This window comes from Pundamilia nyererei, unplaced genomic scaffold (assembly GCF_000239375.1).
Source record: "Pundamilia nyererei isolate P.nyererei 1_Seehausen unplaced genomic scaffold, PunNye1.0 scaffold00182, whole genome shotgun sequence".
Lineage (NCBI taxonomy): Eukaryota > Metazoa > Chordata > Actinopteri > Cichliformes > Cichlidae > Pundamilia > Pundamilia nyererei.
The window spans coordinates 103,631-123,051 of NW_005187583.1; the positions used below are offsets into that span (position 1 = coordinate 103,631).

Below are 19,421 nucleotides of genomic sequence, written 5' to 3' on the forward strand. Positions count from 1 at the left end.
ACAGTGAGGTGAAGAGGCACTACAGCTTAGTTGTTCCCCCTCCTTTGTCCTCCTGTTTCCTGTTTCCCCTCCCTCTCCCCTCCAGAGAGGAGTTAAACAGTCTGATGGCGTGTGGGACAAAGCAGTTTTTGGATGTCATGCTTGGAGAAAACTCTCCTGAGTTTCTCTGATACACCGGCTACATAGGGGATGACAATGTTGTTGCGTCTGTCCTTCTTATCCTCCCTCGCTGGTGTCTGATCTTCTTTTCTGTGCCTCTTTGCTGACTTTAAAAACGCCCATTTAGGATAGGCGCAAGTTTTGAGTGCTTCCTTTACATGTGTGTGTTCCTTCTTTTTTCCTTCAGGCTTAGCTTGCCTTCAAGACTTTGAAAAGGTCTTGAAGGCCCCACAGCGCGCCCCTGGACGCCAAAACAGTGCCAGCAGAGTGAAACTGAAAAATGGTTTGAAACCGAAAAATGGATTGAAACTGGAAAAAAAAAATGTAAGCGAAAACAAAAAAATTACAGTTTCAGTTATTTGTTTTTCACTATCAATTTTTTTCAGTTTCAATACAAGAGTTTTCAGTACATTTATTTCAGTTACAATATTTTGTTTCATTTCAAGGTGGCATCGTTCTGATCCCATATCTTTGGGCTTACATTGCAGGAGGGAATGTGTAAAAGCACAGAAAAAGTTCTGTACTTTTTATTGTAGATATTAGGAGAAAAACAGGAACGTTTCTGTCATTTTTGTTTCGTTTTTTAAGTTTGAAGATATCATTGTAATACGAGGTGCTTATGTAGTTACTAAATGATTACTGTTTGGTAGTTTTTTATGTTTAATTATGTTAAATGGGAGATTTCCCTAATATCCTTTGCACACAGCTCTGTCTGTGACCACAGAAGCCCCATCGACCTCTTCTGATTGCAAGGGGCAGCCAATCAGAAGAAAGTTGAGCTATAACGGTTTGTTTTAGACAATGGAAGAAATAGAGGGCCACATCAAGGCCAAGAAACATGTAGGGCTTATTTTAAATTACAAATCATGCAAGGCTATTGCAGTTGAGTTTAATAACACACACCTATATATATATATATACACACACACGTACATAGACAACACATTTTCCAGTTACAATTAGTATTTTATTGGTTCAACAGTGCTGCCAGCGCCTGGCAGATAAATAAACAGTTCTGAGTTGACCTATTTACACCTTGTTCGGAGACAATACAAACAGCCTCTTATAGACATACATAGTGTTCTTTAGTGTATAACATACGTTGGGCTGGTATCTTTGTCCAAGCATACATGTATGGTCCCCCTTGAAAGATGTGGTGAGTGATTCAGTTTGTGTTTGTGGAAAAAAAGCCCTATAAAGTCTTGGTTTGTTTGCTTGTCATGTGTTCTTGTTACATGTGGTAATCATCAGATGGTGCAGCAGTCATATGCAGGGATATAAGCTCTGTGTGTTTTGTGTGTGTCCGCGCAAATACATGATCTGGAATGCACAACCTTTATGTACAGTAGATAAATTGAAGCCATCAATATAATAAGAAAAAGTGACATCTGCTGTGTTCAGTAGTCTCAGTTTCACACAAAGCAAAACCGATTTTTATACTTTAAATATAACGTCTGATATTTAATCAAATTAGCCACGTTATGCATACTTGTTTTGCATTGCAGGATTCATTTGCTGGCATATGTAATTTCATTGGCGCTATTATCATGTTTCCATTTTTGTTAAACCTCTCAGTACACTTCTCACTTACAGTACAGCTGCGCACATCTACAGGCATGCTCACATGTATCAGACTCGTCTCATTCACTCTAAGCCACAAACAGAACATCTATACACACACACACACGCACACAGTGACCAGTTCATACGTCCATATGTTTACATTATCTCCATCCAGTACTCATATCTGGCGTGATTTTCTTCATTAAAAGTGTTTTAATGTTTCTAAATGCTCTTTCCTCAAGTTCCAAATGTTAAGAGACAAACCTTTCCGAATTACAAAACAAATCTATTGTTGTGATTTATTTATATACTATTTATAATCATTATTCTTTCATTTCACATTTTCCTGCATCTGCTCTCTATAGCCATGCTGATCTGCATAGGTAGCTCAAACAGGCAAAGTTGATGCTGATGAAAACGGCTTTTTTGTAACGGCTCTAGTTATCCTTGCAAAACACTTGAGGGCAGCAAGGCTGTCACCATTTTCTTTAGTTAACGTTAGCTGAAAAATCTTTTCAAAGCTCCTGTTTTAACAGCACCGACATTTTAAAACACTTTTTAACCACAGTCCATGTTTATCCTGCCTTTCAAGCACATGTCTTTATATGACCTCCACGTCTTCCCTTTCACTTTAGGAGCGATATGTCGTCAGCGAAGTCCCCGTGTGGGTGCAGGCAGCGGGCAAAGCGCCACTGGCACACCATGAGACACAGCGGCAGCATGAAGAGAGCGCAGATGCCCGCCATGATGTAGGCGATGGTCATAAGGGTGGACTCGTCCGTCTGGGGGATGTTGTAGCCGCAGTCCTCCAGGTCGACCCCGTGGAACGGACCCTCCACGGAGGCTGTGCGGAACTCATCGTGCACTAAAAAAACCAAAAAAAACAAAACAGGATTGTATGTCGTCAAGAAACAGAACAATACTACCTACATTTCTTCTGCCTCCTTCTCTTTTCTCCCATTTTTTCTCTGTCATCCCTCCATCCCCTGCTCCTCACCATGGCAGGTGCTAACAGCAAATCCGATGCGTTTCTTCTCGCGGTCAAACACCACGTAGAAGCCTTCCATGATGACGGCGCCCATCACTGTGCCGGTGCTGGACTGGGACACAGCAAACTTGTAGCAGTCCTCCTGAGCAGAGGCCACGTCTTCCACTGGACGCAAGTATTGCTGCATACAAAAGAAAAAAAAAAAGTAGAGTCAGACACCCAGCATCAGGCATGCACAGCCCTTGTGTAATCACCATTACTTCATTCTTAAAATACACCATCATGTGAGATTTGCAAATCACTGCATGTTGTTGTTATTTACTCTTTACAAAACATCTCAGCTATTTTGTAGCAGCGTTTGAGGACACGGTAAAGAAATTAAAACGATATTGTGCCTTCATTGCTAAAAGCGGGTCACCTGGCGTATTGTTAGGTGGTCGCTAGGCAACATGACGAAGTAATACATCATCCATAATTCAAAATTTTTGGATATAAATTAGATGTCATTGTCATGAAATTAAAACAATGCTATGCTTTTATAAGATGTTAGAGGTGCATAAATATTAAAAATACGGGCAACACCCAGCGCTACCCCTCAGCCTCCCAGTAGATGCACTGATGGTACCAACTACATTCTTGAGTTATCAGATTCAAAAAACATCTTAGTATGTGATATAGATAAAAGCCTTCAGGGGCCTAAGATGTACCTGTATGTCAAGCCTGGTTGCTCAACTCCTGCATGTGTAGGAGGAATTCACAGGCAAAGAGACAGAGAGTTTGTGCATCATGCTCAGATATTGCAATGTCAGAGTGCTAGATGAAGCTAAACGAGAGATAGCAGCGATGTCTCCAGAAATCATGACAATGGTATAAAATGTAGAAAGCATTTTTTTTCTCCTGACATAAACAAAATCAATCTGCAGAAAGAAATGTCCATGTAGAAAATAGTTCCCAAACCAAAGTGCTCACAACTGCTCACAACTAGATGGTAGTAACCAGACCGAAAAGCAGCGCACATTTCAGTGCTTTATTTCGGTGCTTTTTTTTCCTGAGCTGTGATACACTTCAGATTCTAGCCAATCATTTTACCTTTCCGAGGATAGTAGGCGGGCCCAGGTACGTACGTTCTTTTAGAGCAGAGCTACAGAATAAAAATGCTCAAGGCGAAGCGGTCAAAAGTCTGGCTGTACTTCACAGCAAAAGACACAAACTCAGCAGCTTTAAGGTGCTTTAAGCTGATACTGTGATACTGTGCAAAGGAGGTAACTCCTCGAATCTGATGAAACACCTGGCGACACATAGAGCTTTTTTTAAAGTCGAGAAATGCACCGTATTTGATAGCTTGCTGTGAGACCTCACATCGAGCACATCTACTGTGGGTGTGGTGCCTGTTATTGGACCCGGAGCAACATCCCCAAAAACCCGAAGAGGAGAGTCCTGGCCCCTAGCCCTGCCAGTGTAGCAGAAATGATGACGGATGATGACGCAGCAGCAGCCGTTCTTCTCTGCGTGAGTAGCTTAATGTTGTTCGTATGCAATTTACGTTGAGTAGGCTAACCACGTTATTACATTAATGCATGTAAGGTGAACTAGCACCGTCGTAGTTACATGCGGCTGTCTTCTTGTTTGATGGCAGATGCTCCCTTCACCCTGGCCAAAAAGGCTAAAATGACCAAAGAAAAAGTGGAAAACAGTTAAACATGAGAGGTTTTTGGACAAAGTTTGTGTTTTCCATTCTTTGAGCACCGGTTCGAGCACTGTTTAAGCACCGTTTAAATCCCTACTTACAACAAGGTTTGTGTTTTGAGTAACTTGGTTACTTTTTTTTATACAGAGACTAGAGAGCTCACTAAAATGCCCGTATCACCCTAATTTCTCATTGCACAGTTTTATTCTTAGAGCCTGTTAGAGTAGCTTTGCATAGTGGGAAATAATCCCTATTTATCTTGTACCGGGCCTTACTGAAGTGCCCTCAGCTGCCTGAAACAAGCTGTTTTAGCTTTATTTAAGTCAACCTCCTTTTCAGTGGCTGCCCCTGGGAAACGCAAAAGCTGACCGTATGATTTTTTGGCTCATACAGTTTGACTGTACATACACTAACCTCACTAACCGGACTTGTTTAATATGAACATCCTGGCTATAACGCCACACTAGACTAGTAGCAGATGTTGTTTGCTGATCAGTACTGAGCTATGACCTAGAATCAATGATGTAATTGCAAAGCTGTCCACTAGAGAGCGATCATATGTTTTCATATTTAAAGGATCTTATTCAGAACAAATAACAATCAGATTACAGAGGCAGATTTTTCCAGCTCAAGTGTTCCTGTATATGCAGTTGTTATAGCAAAGTCATTCACTGTATTATACCTGCTACAGACATTCAAACAGAGGGACACAAAGTAAAAATAAATAAGCTTTTAATTTTTCTGACAGTATCAAGGTCACAACCCACTCAGATATTTATTGCAGTGAACTTTTCTTTGACATCTCAAATTCTATTAATCTCGTCACCATCAAGGTCTGTCTGAGCGGCTTCCAATTTATAAAAAAACAACAAAAAAAGGACGTTGAATTACTTTTAAAACCTTTAGAAAATATATTCAAAGGACATTCAAACGTGCTCTTTTCTTTTGTCACGGTTTCTAGCTGTGCTTTCATTCCATGAGGAGTGGAACTGCATATATTGGTGTGTTTGCTCTGACCACAGTTTTTGTACTGTGCAAAGTCCAAATGAAAGTTAAAACTTTTCACTTACTGATGAATACACGGTGTCGAGACCTCATACAGTGTGCGGCATGCTAACTACATTCTTGCATAACTCCGTCTTCCACCAATGACGGAAATGAATAACATTTTTAAATGTAATCTTCTTATCAAAAGATCTTACAAAATAACATTTAATTTCACATCACCTGGAGAGAATTCAAGGTTGAGCAATACAGCTTTATGTCCCTGACCCTTCTAAAACTCCAGCTTTATAAAATTATACTCAGATCCAGAACGAGACTGCTGTGACTACCTGCGGCAGGATGGAGATTCTGAAGGACTGGTTACGGACTTCGCTCATCAGGTAGAGGGAGATGACGGGGAAGATGTGCCAGGGCGTGGTGCCAGCCTGCCAGCACACCAGCTGCTCCCCGAGCCAGAACCCAGAGGGAAACTGCTCGGTCTGAAAAATCAGGGTCGGAAGGACATTAGTTGGTTCTCATAATCCACTCAGTACAAACCAGACGACCAGGGCGGTGATATAAACGTGATGGTACATTATAGAAGTACTGACTGAGGAGGCAGCTTCAATAGCTTTGACTGCAGCCTGGAACACTTTTCTAGGCAGTCGAAGGTTGGTAGTTCCACTGTCCACAATGCTCTTATCGTAGTTGTACTGTAGAAGACAGTGACACCGTCAGGCATATTTCTAATTTCTTACACATCCTTCATTAGTCTGTTTGTGGTTTTTTTTAGCTTTCGTAGGAATCTACCTATCGAGCCTCACCTCTTTACAGTCCATGTTCAGGTCCTGTCCGTTTACCTCAATACGTACGATGATAACCTCATAGTACCACTCCCTCCGAATGGGTGTGTACCAAAGCTCTCCCACATAGAGTGATGGATCCACACCTCCAATGATCTGAAAGCAAGAGGAATAATAGAGTCCAATCCGTGCCCTGTCCAATCTGAGTCCATCTGAAAATGTGACGTCAGCAGACTGCATGTCACCAATTGGCTAGTCATTGGCGTCACTCGATGAACCATGAGAGCATCTTCTTCATGAAAATAAACCACCATTTTTGAAACCTGGCAACGAGGGCAATGGGTACATGAAAAACCCCACGTGGTACCTGAATCTGACAAACAGCCGTATACTGAGAAGCAGGTATACCATCGCCTCAACGTCCCCCACTGTTGTCTTGTGTTTGTGTTAGATACAAATGAAGTCACAGGAGTTTCGGGCGTGTTGCTATAACGACCCATGAGCATTAGGTGGTGCTCAATTGTAATGGAAAACGACCGAAACCAAGAAGACTCGAGTCGAGTCGAGTCGAGTAGGTACGAGTGGAAAAGAGCTATAAGTGTTTCTCACCATGCTTCCGCCAACTGTAGCGCTGCCCAGGGAGTAGTTTTGTGTGAAGCCTGCACCACACAGCTGGAGAGAGAAGAGGTTGGGGACAGGAGTCTGGCGAACCAAAGAGTCAAAGAAAGGCTCCAATTTCTCATCAGGCTGGAGGGAAACACAGACAAATAAGTCCAGAATAGAACCGGGAATCAGACCATAGCGACAGATTCAATGCTATCATGATATAAATGGTATATCTATACAGCAATGATTATAAAGAATAATCATCTACCTGACATCACATGACATCTGTGTAACCGGACCCTAAAAAAGGAAAGATGCAAAAACTATGCGTTGACTGCACTGTGGTGCTAATGTACGTGTGTGTTCACTGTTTTCTCATTTTAATAAAGTTCAGTATTGTAATTTTTTAGGTAAACGTTTCAATAAAAATGTTAATATTTGGGACCTCTCTGTAAATAATGTTTGGGAGGATGCAATGAAATATATTGCCGGGTCAATATTTTGTCCCGTCCCAACCTGCTTTCAGTTTCTTAAATATCCTCCTCCTGACACATCAGCAGTTCTGCTGTCTAATCACATATTACTTTTCTGCAGATGTCAGTGTGGCAGTTATTATGCCAATAGGTGTAAGTGTGATACAGGATTCAAAGTCCGAGGTCTTTCCTTGGACTTTGAATCCACTTCCATGTTCTGTGGAAATTGTGCATGAAAATATGAACAAGTGAACCTAATTCAGACCACTGTCACAGCCCCAAATAATTACATACTCAAAACCCCCAAACACCTTACTGTCGCGAATAAAATTACTTACTTTTTATTGTATCATAAAGTGGGCATTTATGCCGTATGTAATAAAACTACACTGATCTTTGACATCTGAGTAACAAAATCGAATCACAGGTTTAGGTTTAAATTGAAAGAACCAAATTTTTTTCATCACCAGTTCAATAGTTTCTTGATCTTTTGCTAGATTAGTAGCATCGCTTACCCACATCTGATACTGTGCCGCTTGACAGTTTGGTCACATGCTCTCACTAATTTCCACAAGAGCTAAATATAGATGTATGATGTGATAATAAAATCTATTTTGCATGTCCTCACATTCATTTGTTCTCCTTTATAATTTCATCACATGTCACTTTTAAGTAAGTGTATTAGCAGTCGAGACATAATCTAACTTCTAGCCCTAACTTTAATATGTTAGGCTGCTTTGGATAATGGCATTTGTAAGTGTCTTGTAAAGTTTGAATTGAGATTTTCTTTTCTCATATTTTGGAAAGACAGAGTGATTCTTACCCGGGCTATATCAGCATAGGCAAGCCCCAGGATTCCCTCCCAGTTAGATCCATTGATAAAGAAGCGATCCGACTGTGTGATTGCAGCAATATTGGCGCGCAGCGTGGCGTTGGGTCCATGCGGGACTGAGACTAGGTCGGTGCCCAGCTCTCCTTCCCAGCGTCCCTGTGTGTAGGGAACGTACACACTCCTACCCAGGTCGCGGTACGAGGTGGAGCTGTTAATGAACAAGGGGCAGGATTCGTTTTACTCTCCTCCAGCCTTCATAAAATGTTTCCGAACAACTTCTATATCTGACTGAGTCTCTACTCACAGCGATCGATGGTAGTATCTGCGCAGGAAAGGATGAGCAGCCGCCCCGACTGCAAAGTTACTGCTTCCAGTATCCACCAGGATATTCAACTGAATGCAGGAAAGCAGAGAGAGGGATTTATTAAACACATACCCCAAGCTTGTAAAACAATATTACGTTTGCTGTCTACAATCGATAACATCAATATTTTATAGATAGTTTAAGGTCTTACAGGCTGTTTTTGGCAAGTAATTAGCCTCATCTCTAACTGACTTTCATTTTTCACCTCAGGAATTTACTGTACACATCACTCTATTGTTGTAGCGTCCTGCAATGCTTCCTTTTGACCTGAATGTCCTTCTCTGTCCCCTCTCAGTCTCCACTCCAACCCTCCCCTCCTCTCAGGTTGCCCATTCTACTCCCCGTCTCCTCCTCTTCTGTCAGCATCTCTAATGCAAGTATCGTATTTTGCGTAGTCGGTCAAAACAGTTAGTAAAAGTATGAATGGAGCACCGCGGCAGACAGCGAGGAGAGGAGAAATAAGCCACGTCTGCCTCATGTTAATTATGTAAAATACTACACGATCATTTACAACTATGCATGACTGTGTACCCCATGTTGCACAGCACCATTTCTGACTGCATTTTATTGATAAATGAGAAATTCAGAGAAAGACCGAGACTTCAGCTGAGAGCAGAGACAGAGTGGCACAGAGAAACCCAAACAGATGAACACACAGGCAGACACTGAACCAACAGCAAGCTGTTCAATAATGGATTGGCTCTTTAAATATCCAGAGAAGTGCTGGAGTCTCAAGGGCCAGCACTGAAAGCCCAGAATAAATCCTGACTGTCTATCTTACCAACACACACACACATACACACACACACAGAGACATACATATGTTCACATCACTGACATCCACCTGTACTTTCCCCAAAAACACGGTCAGCCATATTTCTGTACGCACCCTGTCCTCCTTTCTTGGAAAGAAATTTGCTGACTACACTTAATAGGTCTGAATCTTTCACACACGCATCCTGAGTCACCGAGATGTGCGCGAGGCCACACACACAAGGATCCCAAATGCCGAAAGCCACTGCATCCTGACACACTGAGACCTCATGCCTCTCCCTGCACTCTCTCTATCTGTCTTCCTGTCCTCTCTGGCAGAGTGCCCGTCTGTTCCATCCATTATACACCCTTCCCCCTTCACTATGGAGGAGAAATCATTTAGCAGTTACGAGAACAGAATGCAACCTACATTCTGTTTTTGAAAGTTACTGTAAATGGATCAGGGTCATTTCCGCAACATTACTTCTAATAAATAAATGTAAAGTGTCTCCTTCGTGTCTATGTATGTGCTCATTAAAATTCAAGACCATTTGGCCAACGCTGACCAAATGATTCATCTAGTGCTCTGAGTTATAGTGCCACTCTTAATCTCTAACACATACAAACTGACTATCTACATCCAAAGGTTTATATACTCTATAGTTTACTTCTTGAAGTTGGCTCTGAGGATCTCCAGGGGTGTGTGACTGACAGTCAAAACAAAACAAATAAACTTGTTATGAGTAATTTTTGTTTTAATAACTACCAAAATGCAATTAAAAATGCATTTTGTACACATTATTCACATACACATAATTATTGGCCCGGTAGTAATTCTGAAATGACTGTCACCAGGGATGTCACCAGAACACATACCTGTGGTACCTTTCCATACCAAAATTCTGAGAACTTTTTTCAGTACCACAGGTACCGTAGCCAGCATTTGTAATGAATAGGAGAAAAAGTTTTGCTACTTGGATAATTGATACTAAATACTACAATCAGATTAGATACTCATTTGCAACAGTAGCATCTTCCTCTCCTCTAGCTGAGAAACAACTGCAGCTCTGCAGACCAGCACAATGCCCCTCCCCTCACTAGCAGCTGAACGTGTGAACAGCAGCACAACAAACTTTGATGAAGCATCTTGAAGATTAATTTCAAGAGATCAGTAAAGCATATGTTTCTTTAATACTAAAGTACTGAACAATTACCATAAATGTTAACCTGACTGGTGCACGTTAGCCATTTAACTATTAGCCACATAACCCACATTAGTTGTCCAATAACAAGGTTATTATAGTGAACTAAAACTAAACTAGTTAAAAGTAGATCTGAAAACACATTTCAGTTAACTAAAATTTAAAAAAAGCAAAAAGTAATTTAACTGAAACAATTTTGTGAACTTGTAAAATTAATAAAAATAAAGAATAAAAAATATAGAGGCAGTATCTTAAGTTTTTGTATTTGTTAGTAAAAATGTTCTTACAACTTGCCTGATCAGTCATTGATGGATGAGACTCTGGATGTCTAAAAGACTGAGAAACAACTGCCTTCAAAAGGTTTTGCATTTCTATTGTATACTGTATATACTATATTATAAGACCTACACTGATTTTCCTAAATCTTGCATCTGCCATATGCCCTCCACATTTTAATCATTTTAAAAGATTAAAACTAATTAAACTAGATTAAACATTTTCAAACAATAAAAACTGAAATAAGACAAACCTCTTTGAAAACTGACTGAAAGTAAACAGAATTTTTTTAAAAAATGAGTAAAAATGAAAAAAAAATCGAATTACTAAATAAAAAATTATAACGATAAAACTCAGCCCTGAAGGTAGGCAGCAAATGTTTTCCCCATCTGTAATACTGTTAATAGACGGTGTTAAGATTACAGGATAACAGCTATTTGAAAGTCTTATGGTTCAAGTCCCTGACTGAAGTTGAAGCTGCCACAAATATCAGCAATGAAAATATGGTACCAAGTCACCAGAAGGAAATTAACAGGGAATTTTTCCCTTTGTGGCATCCAAAATGATAACACACATATATATAGTCATTTCCTGGGTATCGGAAACAAGTTCGAAACTCAATTAGCATGACAGATAGTTAATCTGAACTCTTTCAGACCATCTTTGTGGTGCTTTGATGGCTTTTGGAACACACACATATGCTTTGTTTTTAAAAACTTAACTTTTGACAAATGAAAATAATTAAGGATTTTCCTGGTTCTTGAATCATCAAATCATGAATTAAATGTTGCAGAAATGTGTGGCACTTTGTTCCGTGTATAACCTTGCAAACAGAACTTAGCACTGCTACCAGCATTGGGTTTTTTTTTCCATGCTAGCATCCACCGCTTGGGCTGTAGATTGCAACTTGTACAGTTTATTGGTGCAGCTTTCTAGGATTTGCTGATAAATTTAGCACTTAGGATAATCAGATGTCAATACTCCTCCTGAGTTAGCGGGTTCCAGAAAACAGGATTTATTTTTGGTTCTTAGGGAGATAGATAATCATTCAGGTACCACCAGCAAAGCCAAACATTTCTTTTGTGTGTGCTTAAAAACACAACAGTTCATGGAGCCTGGTCAGTGTTCTGTGTATGCCTTATTTGACGAGTCACAAATACACAACAGTGGCTGTACAGATTAAAAGTTTAAAGTTTTAGCACTGTTTACATTTAGTGCAACCATCTTGGATTGTTGGGGACGTTCCACAAAACATTTACAACTAGGAACGCAAAATCTCTGAATTCCAACCTGTTCAGGATTGCAGCATTAATGATATGTTACTAATGTACCTAAATATGAAATGTGCAGATGTTTCCAAAGAGCTGAAGTTGTGTTTGAGCTTAACAAAGTTCATTCTGTTCTGGATGTAGTTTGTACTTTCCCATCGGACTCATCCATTTGTGCAATAAAAATAATGTTTATATCCAAGCTGCAGACTCCGCCATGATCGTCTGCCAGAGACTGATTAACTGTATTTGCCAAAAAACAACTGTCGGTATTTAACCGTTAATAGATGACTTATTGGCTTGTAATCTGTTAAACATATGTCAAACATATCTCTCGTGAGTGATGTCTCAATATTCCAAGTATCAACAAGGATTTTCCCACATTTTAATCAAAGTGTGATGACAGTGTTTAGGTTCTTTCCAAATGTTCCCAGACCTGTATATAAAAGATTAAAGCAGCTACTATGAAGTCACCCACTGAGGCTTCATAACAAGACTTTTCCGTGTGTTTTTCCATCCCAGTGTTTTTAAACCAGAAGGGAAGAGAAAATGGCGAAAATGACTGTGAAGCTGAAAACACCACACATCCCTGACATACCTTGATAATTTTGTTTCTAACTGTGACAATGACAATAATTTTACAGAATTAACTTAATATTTTACTCATTAAGACATTACACTAGTGACTGAGCCGATAAACTCATCAGTGTTTTCTGATGTTGCAGAGCAAGAGAGACAAGGATCCCCACAGACTACACAGCTGGATGTCAAGTTTGCAACCAGAGGAGTCGCCCCCTGGTGACGTCTAAAAACATTGCAGATTTAAAGTAAGTCTTCCCTGGGTTCACTTTTCAGACTCAGAGCTACGTCCACACCACACAGATGAAAAAATCTTTGAGAATTAGAAGCTTTATCAATCTTAAAAATTCCTAAAGTTAGTTAAAACACATTTTTATTTCATACCACAGAGAAATAAAGGCAGGAGAAAGAAAAATGGTGGCTACAGTTTTGACGAGCTTTCAACAAAATTGGATTTTGCCCTTAAGTGAATTCATATTGATTATCCTCAGGTCAGGGGCCATCGAGCTGGTAGTTACCAGGGTGACAGTGATTTTTTTTGGCATGATCAGGCTCAAAAGTAAAAAGACACCCTTTTGACTCATAAAGAATTTATGATAGATAACAAACTAGAAGACTGGCTTTTTAGTTAAAGTTATTTATATTACAGAAATGAAAGTAAATAAAAGTGTTCTGTGGGTGGTTACCTCACTGAGCTTCTAACACCTCTAAATTTTGGATGCTCTTTCTTACTTCCACGGCTACATATCAAAGGTCACTGTTTTTGTTTTCTTTCTATTTTTTAGAAGGTTATGTCTGCAACACAAAGATTCAGAAAATGCCAACAAACAGTCTCTGACGCGTTCCTCAAATTACAATCAATATATTTTTTTGAACACAGATTTCCTGCACGGCTTCCTATATTTCACTTAACGTCAGACTTTGGCTTCCTGCGCTGAAAGATTAGAATAATGAATAAATAACAATCACTCCAGCCACCAACACACAGTGTTGCCTGTCAGTGCTGACTGGCCTCTGCTGCCGGGGACTGATCTGCAGCAGACAGATCTCCTTCTCACCCTCTGTCTCTCTCACTGACACAAGAAGAATCAGTGGCAAAGTGACACCTCCGCTTAGCACCTTCGGCCTTCCATCTCCCACACCATCTCATTGCTTTTGTTTCCTGAAAGCTGCCTGTCTGACTTCCACGTCCTCCCTCTGTAACACACACACACTTGTTTCTCCTTCCTTCTTCCACTCTCAAACTCCCACTTTCTTCTCTTTGACCCTTGTCCCTCTGTTTATGTTCTTCTGTCCCTGTCACCCCACTCCATCTTTCCCTTTTCCTCCTTCTCTTTTGGCAGATCCTCTCATTCCATCTCTCCCTCCGTGCTCGCCCTTTGTGTGCCAGCCTGTACACCGCAGCTGCACCCAGCTGGCAGTCCTCACTCTGCAGAATTAATGGTTCCATTATCTGCCCGTATCATTCAGTCCTTTCTCACACTTTCACAGGGATTCACACACGTACTCTAACAAAGACTATATATATGAGCATATATGCTGACACACTGATGCAACACTAAGGTGACTGTGTAATACAGATAACATCACAGGGTATGTCTTGTGCCAATTGATAACCCTGGATCCAATGATAATTTCAAGCTGGTTTTGCCTGATAGGTCTGAGTACTCTTAAAGAAGGATGTTTTAAGGATAAGATATTGATTTTTTGGGTGTGCCTGGTGTTAATTACATTGATTTTCTTACAGTGGGTGTGTGTTCATTGGTTAAAAAAGTGACGAGATACACACTGAGGAGTCAGGGGACATCAAATCAATTACTCTTTGTGAATGAAACCTCTACCTTTTGCGGAGGAGAACCCACGGCCATCTCCACGTAGTATCCCTGGCCAGACTTCCCACGCAGGTTATCAATCATGTCCACGAAGCTGATACCGCCCGCTGGCGCTCCTCTCCGCCTGCGCGCAGGGCTCCTGCTCGCGGAGGCGGCAGGTGGCAGCGGCGGTGGTTGTTCGCCGCGAGCACCTTGCCGCAGTGGCACGCGGATGGCTAGAGACAGGCCCGAGGAGTTGGGGGCGGTTTGACCGCTGCTGAGCAGACATAAAGTCGTCCATATAAATATACCCGTTAACCAGCGAGGCTGTAACGTGTCCATGGTGAAACCGGGTAAAAGTTTTGATTTTGTCGTGTTCAAGTCTGACTTAACGACACTCGCTTCAGTTTGACATCCAGTCCGCAGCAACCCAGGGGGAGCGCTCAGGTGGTGAGGATGCTAAGATGACGGCTAAAAGCATGATGGCAGTTAAACCACAAACACGAAGAGACGAGGTCACTCTGCGTTCACTCCTGTTTTCTTCATGTTAAATGACACGTCGAGGGGGGGGGGGGGATACTCATGCTACAACAACTAGCATGAGTAATAAATCAAATAGCATAAAATAAAAAATAATAATAAATCGCCCTCACAGCTGATCCAGGCAATCCTTGGTGTCACCGACGCGTAAATTACAGTCTGTGCCTCCGTGAGCCAACAAACTGCAGGCCTACGTAGTTCCGTCCGCGCATCTTCGTGTCAAACGACATTCACCGCTGACAGGCAGGACGGTCGGCAGGCTGCCATAATCCGCATCCTTCCCCCTGCCCGACACGTTCTCTCTGTTCTCCGCCTTCAAGTCTTTCACCTCCTCCTCCTCCTCCTCCATCTACCCCTCTGCATCCATCAGAGCTGCAAGAGCGCGAGCATCACCTCCGTCAAGTTAGCTTACATAACCACACAATTTCCTCTAATACTTTTCAAAATAAAACAATTTACACCGATTACGCCTGCATAATCAAAAAAGCATGAAAGGCCCACATTTTTACCCCAATGGGTTCTAAAATTAGACGGCACTGATTATTTGCAGCTCTACACATTGACGGTAACACATCACGTGTCAAACCACTGCAGAAGGCTTGGAGTATACGGCTTTCTTAAAGAGGATTTAACTTAAAACAAGGTTGTTGAAAAGGAACTGCCTGGTTTACAGTACTTTCTTTATAATTCCTTAGTTTTCAGTTTTTACAACAGAAAAGGTTACACTTGGTTCCATTTAAATTAAATCGCTCTTGTTTCCTCGACATTTCTTTCTGTATAGCCTGTAATGCTTTCATATCGTCTTTTATTCTGAAGCCGCGGCATTGTAGGTCTCGCAGGTTGTTTGGAAACTGTCCCTAAGAAACATTGCATCCTGGGGAATGTAGTTTTCACCAGTACTCCCTTGCAAATCACGAGTCATCAGTTCCAATATCAGAAACACACCAAACATTCATACAAAACTTCAGGGTGCTGTTTTATTATCTCAGACAACAAACAGATGCATTACAAACGTTGCACACGATTTTATAAATATTGCTATGGAGACGAACTATAACTGCATAGATAACATAACGCTATAACTGTATAACTGCGGCGTTAACACACTTAACTACTATGTCCTTGAAGTGCTTGAATGGTATTATTCACAGTGTTTGTCATAATTCATGTAGACATTGGATTTTATGTTACACTTAATAATAATTACAATTAATGATTATAAGTATCCATTAGGCATTATTTTGTAAAATAGTTACTAAAAATGACAATGAACACAGTGTGAAGTTATCACATAATATTATATAACAGGAGGGTCCTTTTTCATTTAAAACACTTCTTTTGAACCTTGACAGATTGGTGGTCTCATGATGACCCTGCACGGTCCCAGAAGGAGGGGAGATGGAGGCAGGAGGCAGGTGCTAAAAAACTGCTCCCACCTTTCCTCTCCGTGCCTCCCATGGAGTCTTTACTGTGATGAAACAGTTCACACTGCTCCATCATCAGCAGGTCCAGGCCCTCCTGCCCTGAAGATGGAGAAGAAAAATCTTTAGAAAGGTACTGAAGAACATTTAGACCAAATCTGCTGTCTAATAAATATAAATCATTTGCCAAAAGCTTATTTAAATAATTTGGTTGTTCCTATCCAGTTTTAAAACACTGCAGGACTGGTGGGCAAATAAAGCACCAAACAGGCTGCGTTTTTACAGTCTTTTCCTTAAATTATCCTTCTCCGTACAGTTTCATTAAGTAGGTTGAATTCAAACAGGTATCCACTAGTTAAAATTTCTTTATTCCATGAGCTAAAAAGACTTTAACCACATATAACACTGTTTTTAAAAAATGCAAAAGATACTGACTGGTTGAAGTCTTTGAGTCACAGTTTATTTGCTCTCCAGATTTGTCGATTTGAGATTCTGCTCTGCCCTCTGCTGGACACCACACTGCTAGAGGACTGGGATTACCCGCCCTACATACAAACACACACAAGAAACCATAGTGAGAAAGAGGAGAGGTAAGTGTTCACCTTAACCTCACACACAAATTAAATACATGGCAGGCAAAGGTGTTCATCCCGGACATGTATAACCTGTCATCTATGAACGTCAGTTCTTTGCATACAAAGGTCAGAGATTAGCTATCATCAAGACTTTCGCCTTATCACTATTTAACGGGTGATAAAAGTGATAAAGAAACAGTGTCATCATGTCGTGATTTCTTCTGGTCTATGGTCTAGGGACAGATATGTTTATTAAATTAGGTGAAGTGCAGGGAAAGTGTGACACTCACCAAGCCTGGGGGTCTGTAGTCCTGAAGCCTTTAGCAAATGGGTTGCTTGCAATTTTTAACTGAGTGATCTAAGAGGAGAGGTTAAAATAAATGGCATGAAAAGCAAAGAATCGCTTAATGCACACAAAAAAATAATCAAAAATCAAACAGATAAAAACATTGTAATGTCATAATTTTTTTTTAGCTTGCATCATGGTTCACTCAGTTCCGTACCCTGTGGTTTTGATAAGCAGTTACAGCCATGAAGCGTGTCTCAGGGAACGAGAAAGAGCAGAAGTTCTTGTATGCATTCAAGTGGCTGTTCGGCGTTGGATCTACATACACCACATGGAAGCGCGGTTGATAGCGATGCATGGAGTTCAGTATCATCTGGAAGTGGGGGGACATGAGAAAACACAAATAGCTTAGTACTTATTGTTGCACACTGCTATGATCTCTTTTTCTGGCCTTCAAAGTCTGCTCCATTGGAATCTTTTAGTGAAGCTTTGCATGATTCACAATTCAAAATAATCCTTACTACAGCTCCTCAGTTAATTCTCTGTGCGAAAAAGCCCGTTTAGCATCATAGCCCCTCATTTAAGACATTCACTAACATGTCCGTTGTCATCCAGCAGGTTGTTGGTGAGCTTTAGGCTGTCAAAGGACACAGTCTGCTTCATCCACTGGGCTCCACGGGCAGGTGAGTCTGGGTGGAAATGCATCCTGCTTGGGGCTGCGACATCTGCTCTTCCCGCCACTAACCAGGATGAGCTGTGGAATGCATATCTTACACACACACACACACACACACAAAAGTGTAAAATGTTCAAAGCAGGACTTACAGAGCAACGATACTTGCAGAATTGTATTTGTGCAAATAACACAACTGTTAAACATCACAAATACACTAAAGACAGTTATGCAGGTTGTGTTTCTGACCTGTATCTTTTGCTGTCGACAGGGATAAAATCCATGAGAAGAACATATTCGGCAGAGGGATCCATCCCAGAGATCCGTACCTGGAATGTCGGAAACATCCGCCTGCAAGTTAACAAACATATTCTAGTGAGAGGTAGTGCAGGAAGACAAATAGGAAACATACAAGATATGATGTTTAGTAGGAGTATGCATAAATGTGAGGATTCTCATCACCTTCCTGCTTTGGTAACAATCATCTCTGTGCCCAGCTGGTCAAACTGCTGCCAAAGTGCCTGCATCTCCAGCTGAACTCTGACCCCACTGATCTGGGGGCACTTTGTGCTCGACAGTGACCCTTCGTCTGCACAGCAGGGTAGAGACAGATCGCAGCTCTGAGACAGCTGAAGACCTGAGGAGAAGAGAGAATACAATTCTGTTCATATTTGTTGGAACAGATTCTGCCCATGAGCTTTGATGCGATAACTGGGAGTGCGAAACACTTACCATTCATAATTTCAACACCTCTTACTGATAACATAGATGGAGGTGCTATTTTGTTTTTTCCAGTCTTTTCATCCAGATCTAGTCAACACATTCATCCACAGTTTTGCAAAGCAACATGGGACTGAAAAGAACAATTTGTATTCCAGTTTTCAGGTGCTGCAGTACATGTACATCCAGGTCTGTGGAGTGTCTGGTTGCAGTGAGAAACAAGCTGGTTTTATACACCATGAGGCTCTCACTGGGGACTTCCATGGTTGACTCATCCATTACAATATTCACGGTGCCATTGACACACACTAATCACAGATGCACTCACTTGCCGCCCTGAGAACAGTTAAGGCAAAAATGTGCGCGTGCACACACACATGTAGAACTCTCTGCTCTATTACCTATTGTTTCTTACGGCCTGGAGCAATAAGTGAAGCTCGTCCTAACCAACCTTTAGCACATTAATAACACCCTAATCGGTCCAGTGTTACAGGGTGCAGACAGATGAGGACATCATCGAGCTGCTTTTTATTATTCAGAGTATTTTCTGGGAGCAGATTTTCAACACCTTACTAATTAGCGAACCGGTTACTCCTTAACACTGACCAAGGTATACATTTCTGAGGCTGGTTAGAAGCAAGACTCATCTCTTGTCAAGGATCCACTGATGAATGTTGTTGTTGTTTTTTTAGATTTTGGAGAAAGTTCATCTCACAGTGTTGTTGTGCAAATCATCTTGGGTTGCATGATGACCAGACAACTACTGTTCATATAAGAACTCTATGCGCGTGTGTGTGTGTGTGTGTGTGTGTGTGTGTGTGTGTGTGTGTGTGTGTGTGTGTGTGTGTGTGTGTGTGT

The 19,421-nt window shown here is 41.1% G+C and overlaps 2 protein-coding genes across 2 annotated transcripts; both read right to left on the reverse strand.

Annotated features, from left to right (window-relative positions):
• Positions 1–1,104: 1,104 nt before the first annotated feature.
• On the reverse strand, positions 1,105–15,291 carry bace1 (beta-secretase 1). Its single transcript, XM_005746716.1, has 9 exons — positions 14,379–15,291; positions 8,400–8,488; positions 8,087–8,303; positions 6,794–6,931; positions 6,206–6,340; positions 5,993–6,094; positions 5,732–5,881; positions 2,720–2,891; positions 1,105–2,587 (listed from the first exon to the last, which is right to left on the reverse strand). The coding sequence occupies exons 1-9, from the start codon at positions 14,688–14,690 to the stop codon at positions 2,349–2,351; spliced, it is 1,554 nt and encodes a 517-aa protein (XP_005746773.1). The 5' UTR covers positions 14,691–15,291; the 3' UTR covers positions 1,105–2,348.
• Positions 15,292–16,250: 959 nt separating this feature from the next.
• LOC102201178 (T-box transcription factor 10) lies at positions 16,251–18,582 on the reverse strand. The gene is made up of 8 exons (XM_005746730.1): positions 18,576–18,582; positions 18,306–18,480; positions 18,093–18,194; positions 17,768–17,939; positions 17,388–17,543; positions 17,175–17,242; positions 16,745–16,854; positions 16,251–16,411 (listed from the first exon to the last, which is right to left on the reverse strand). Exons 1-8 carry the CDS (start codon positions 18,580–18,582, stop codon positions 16,251–16,253), a joined length of 951 nt encoding a protein of 316 aa, XP_005746787.1.
• Positions 18,583–19,421: the final 839 nt, after the last annotated feature.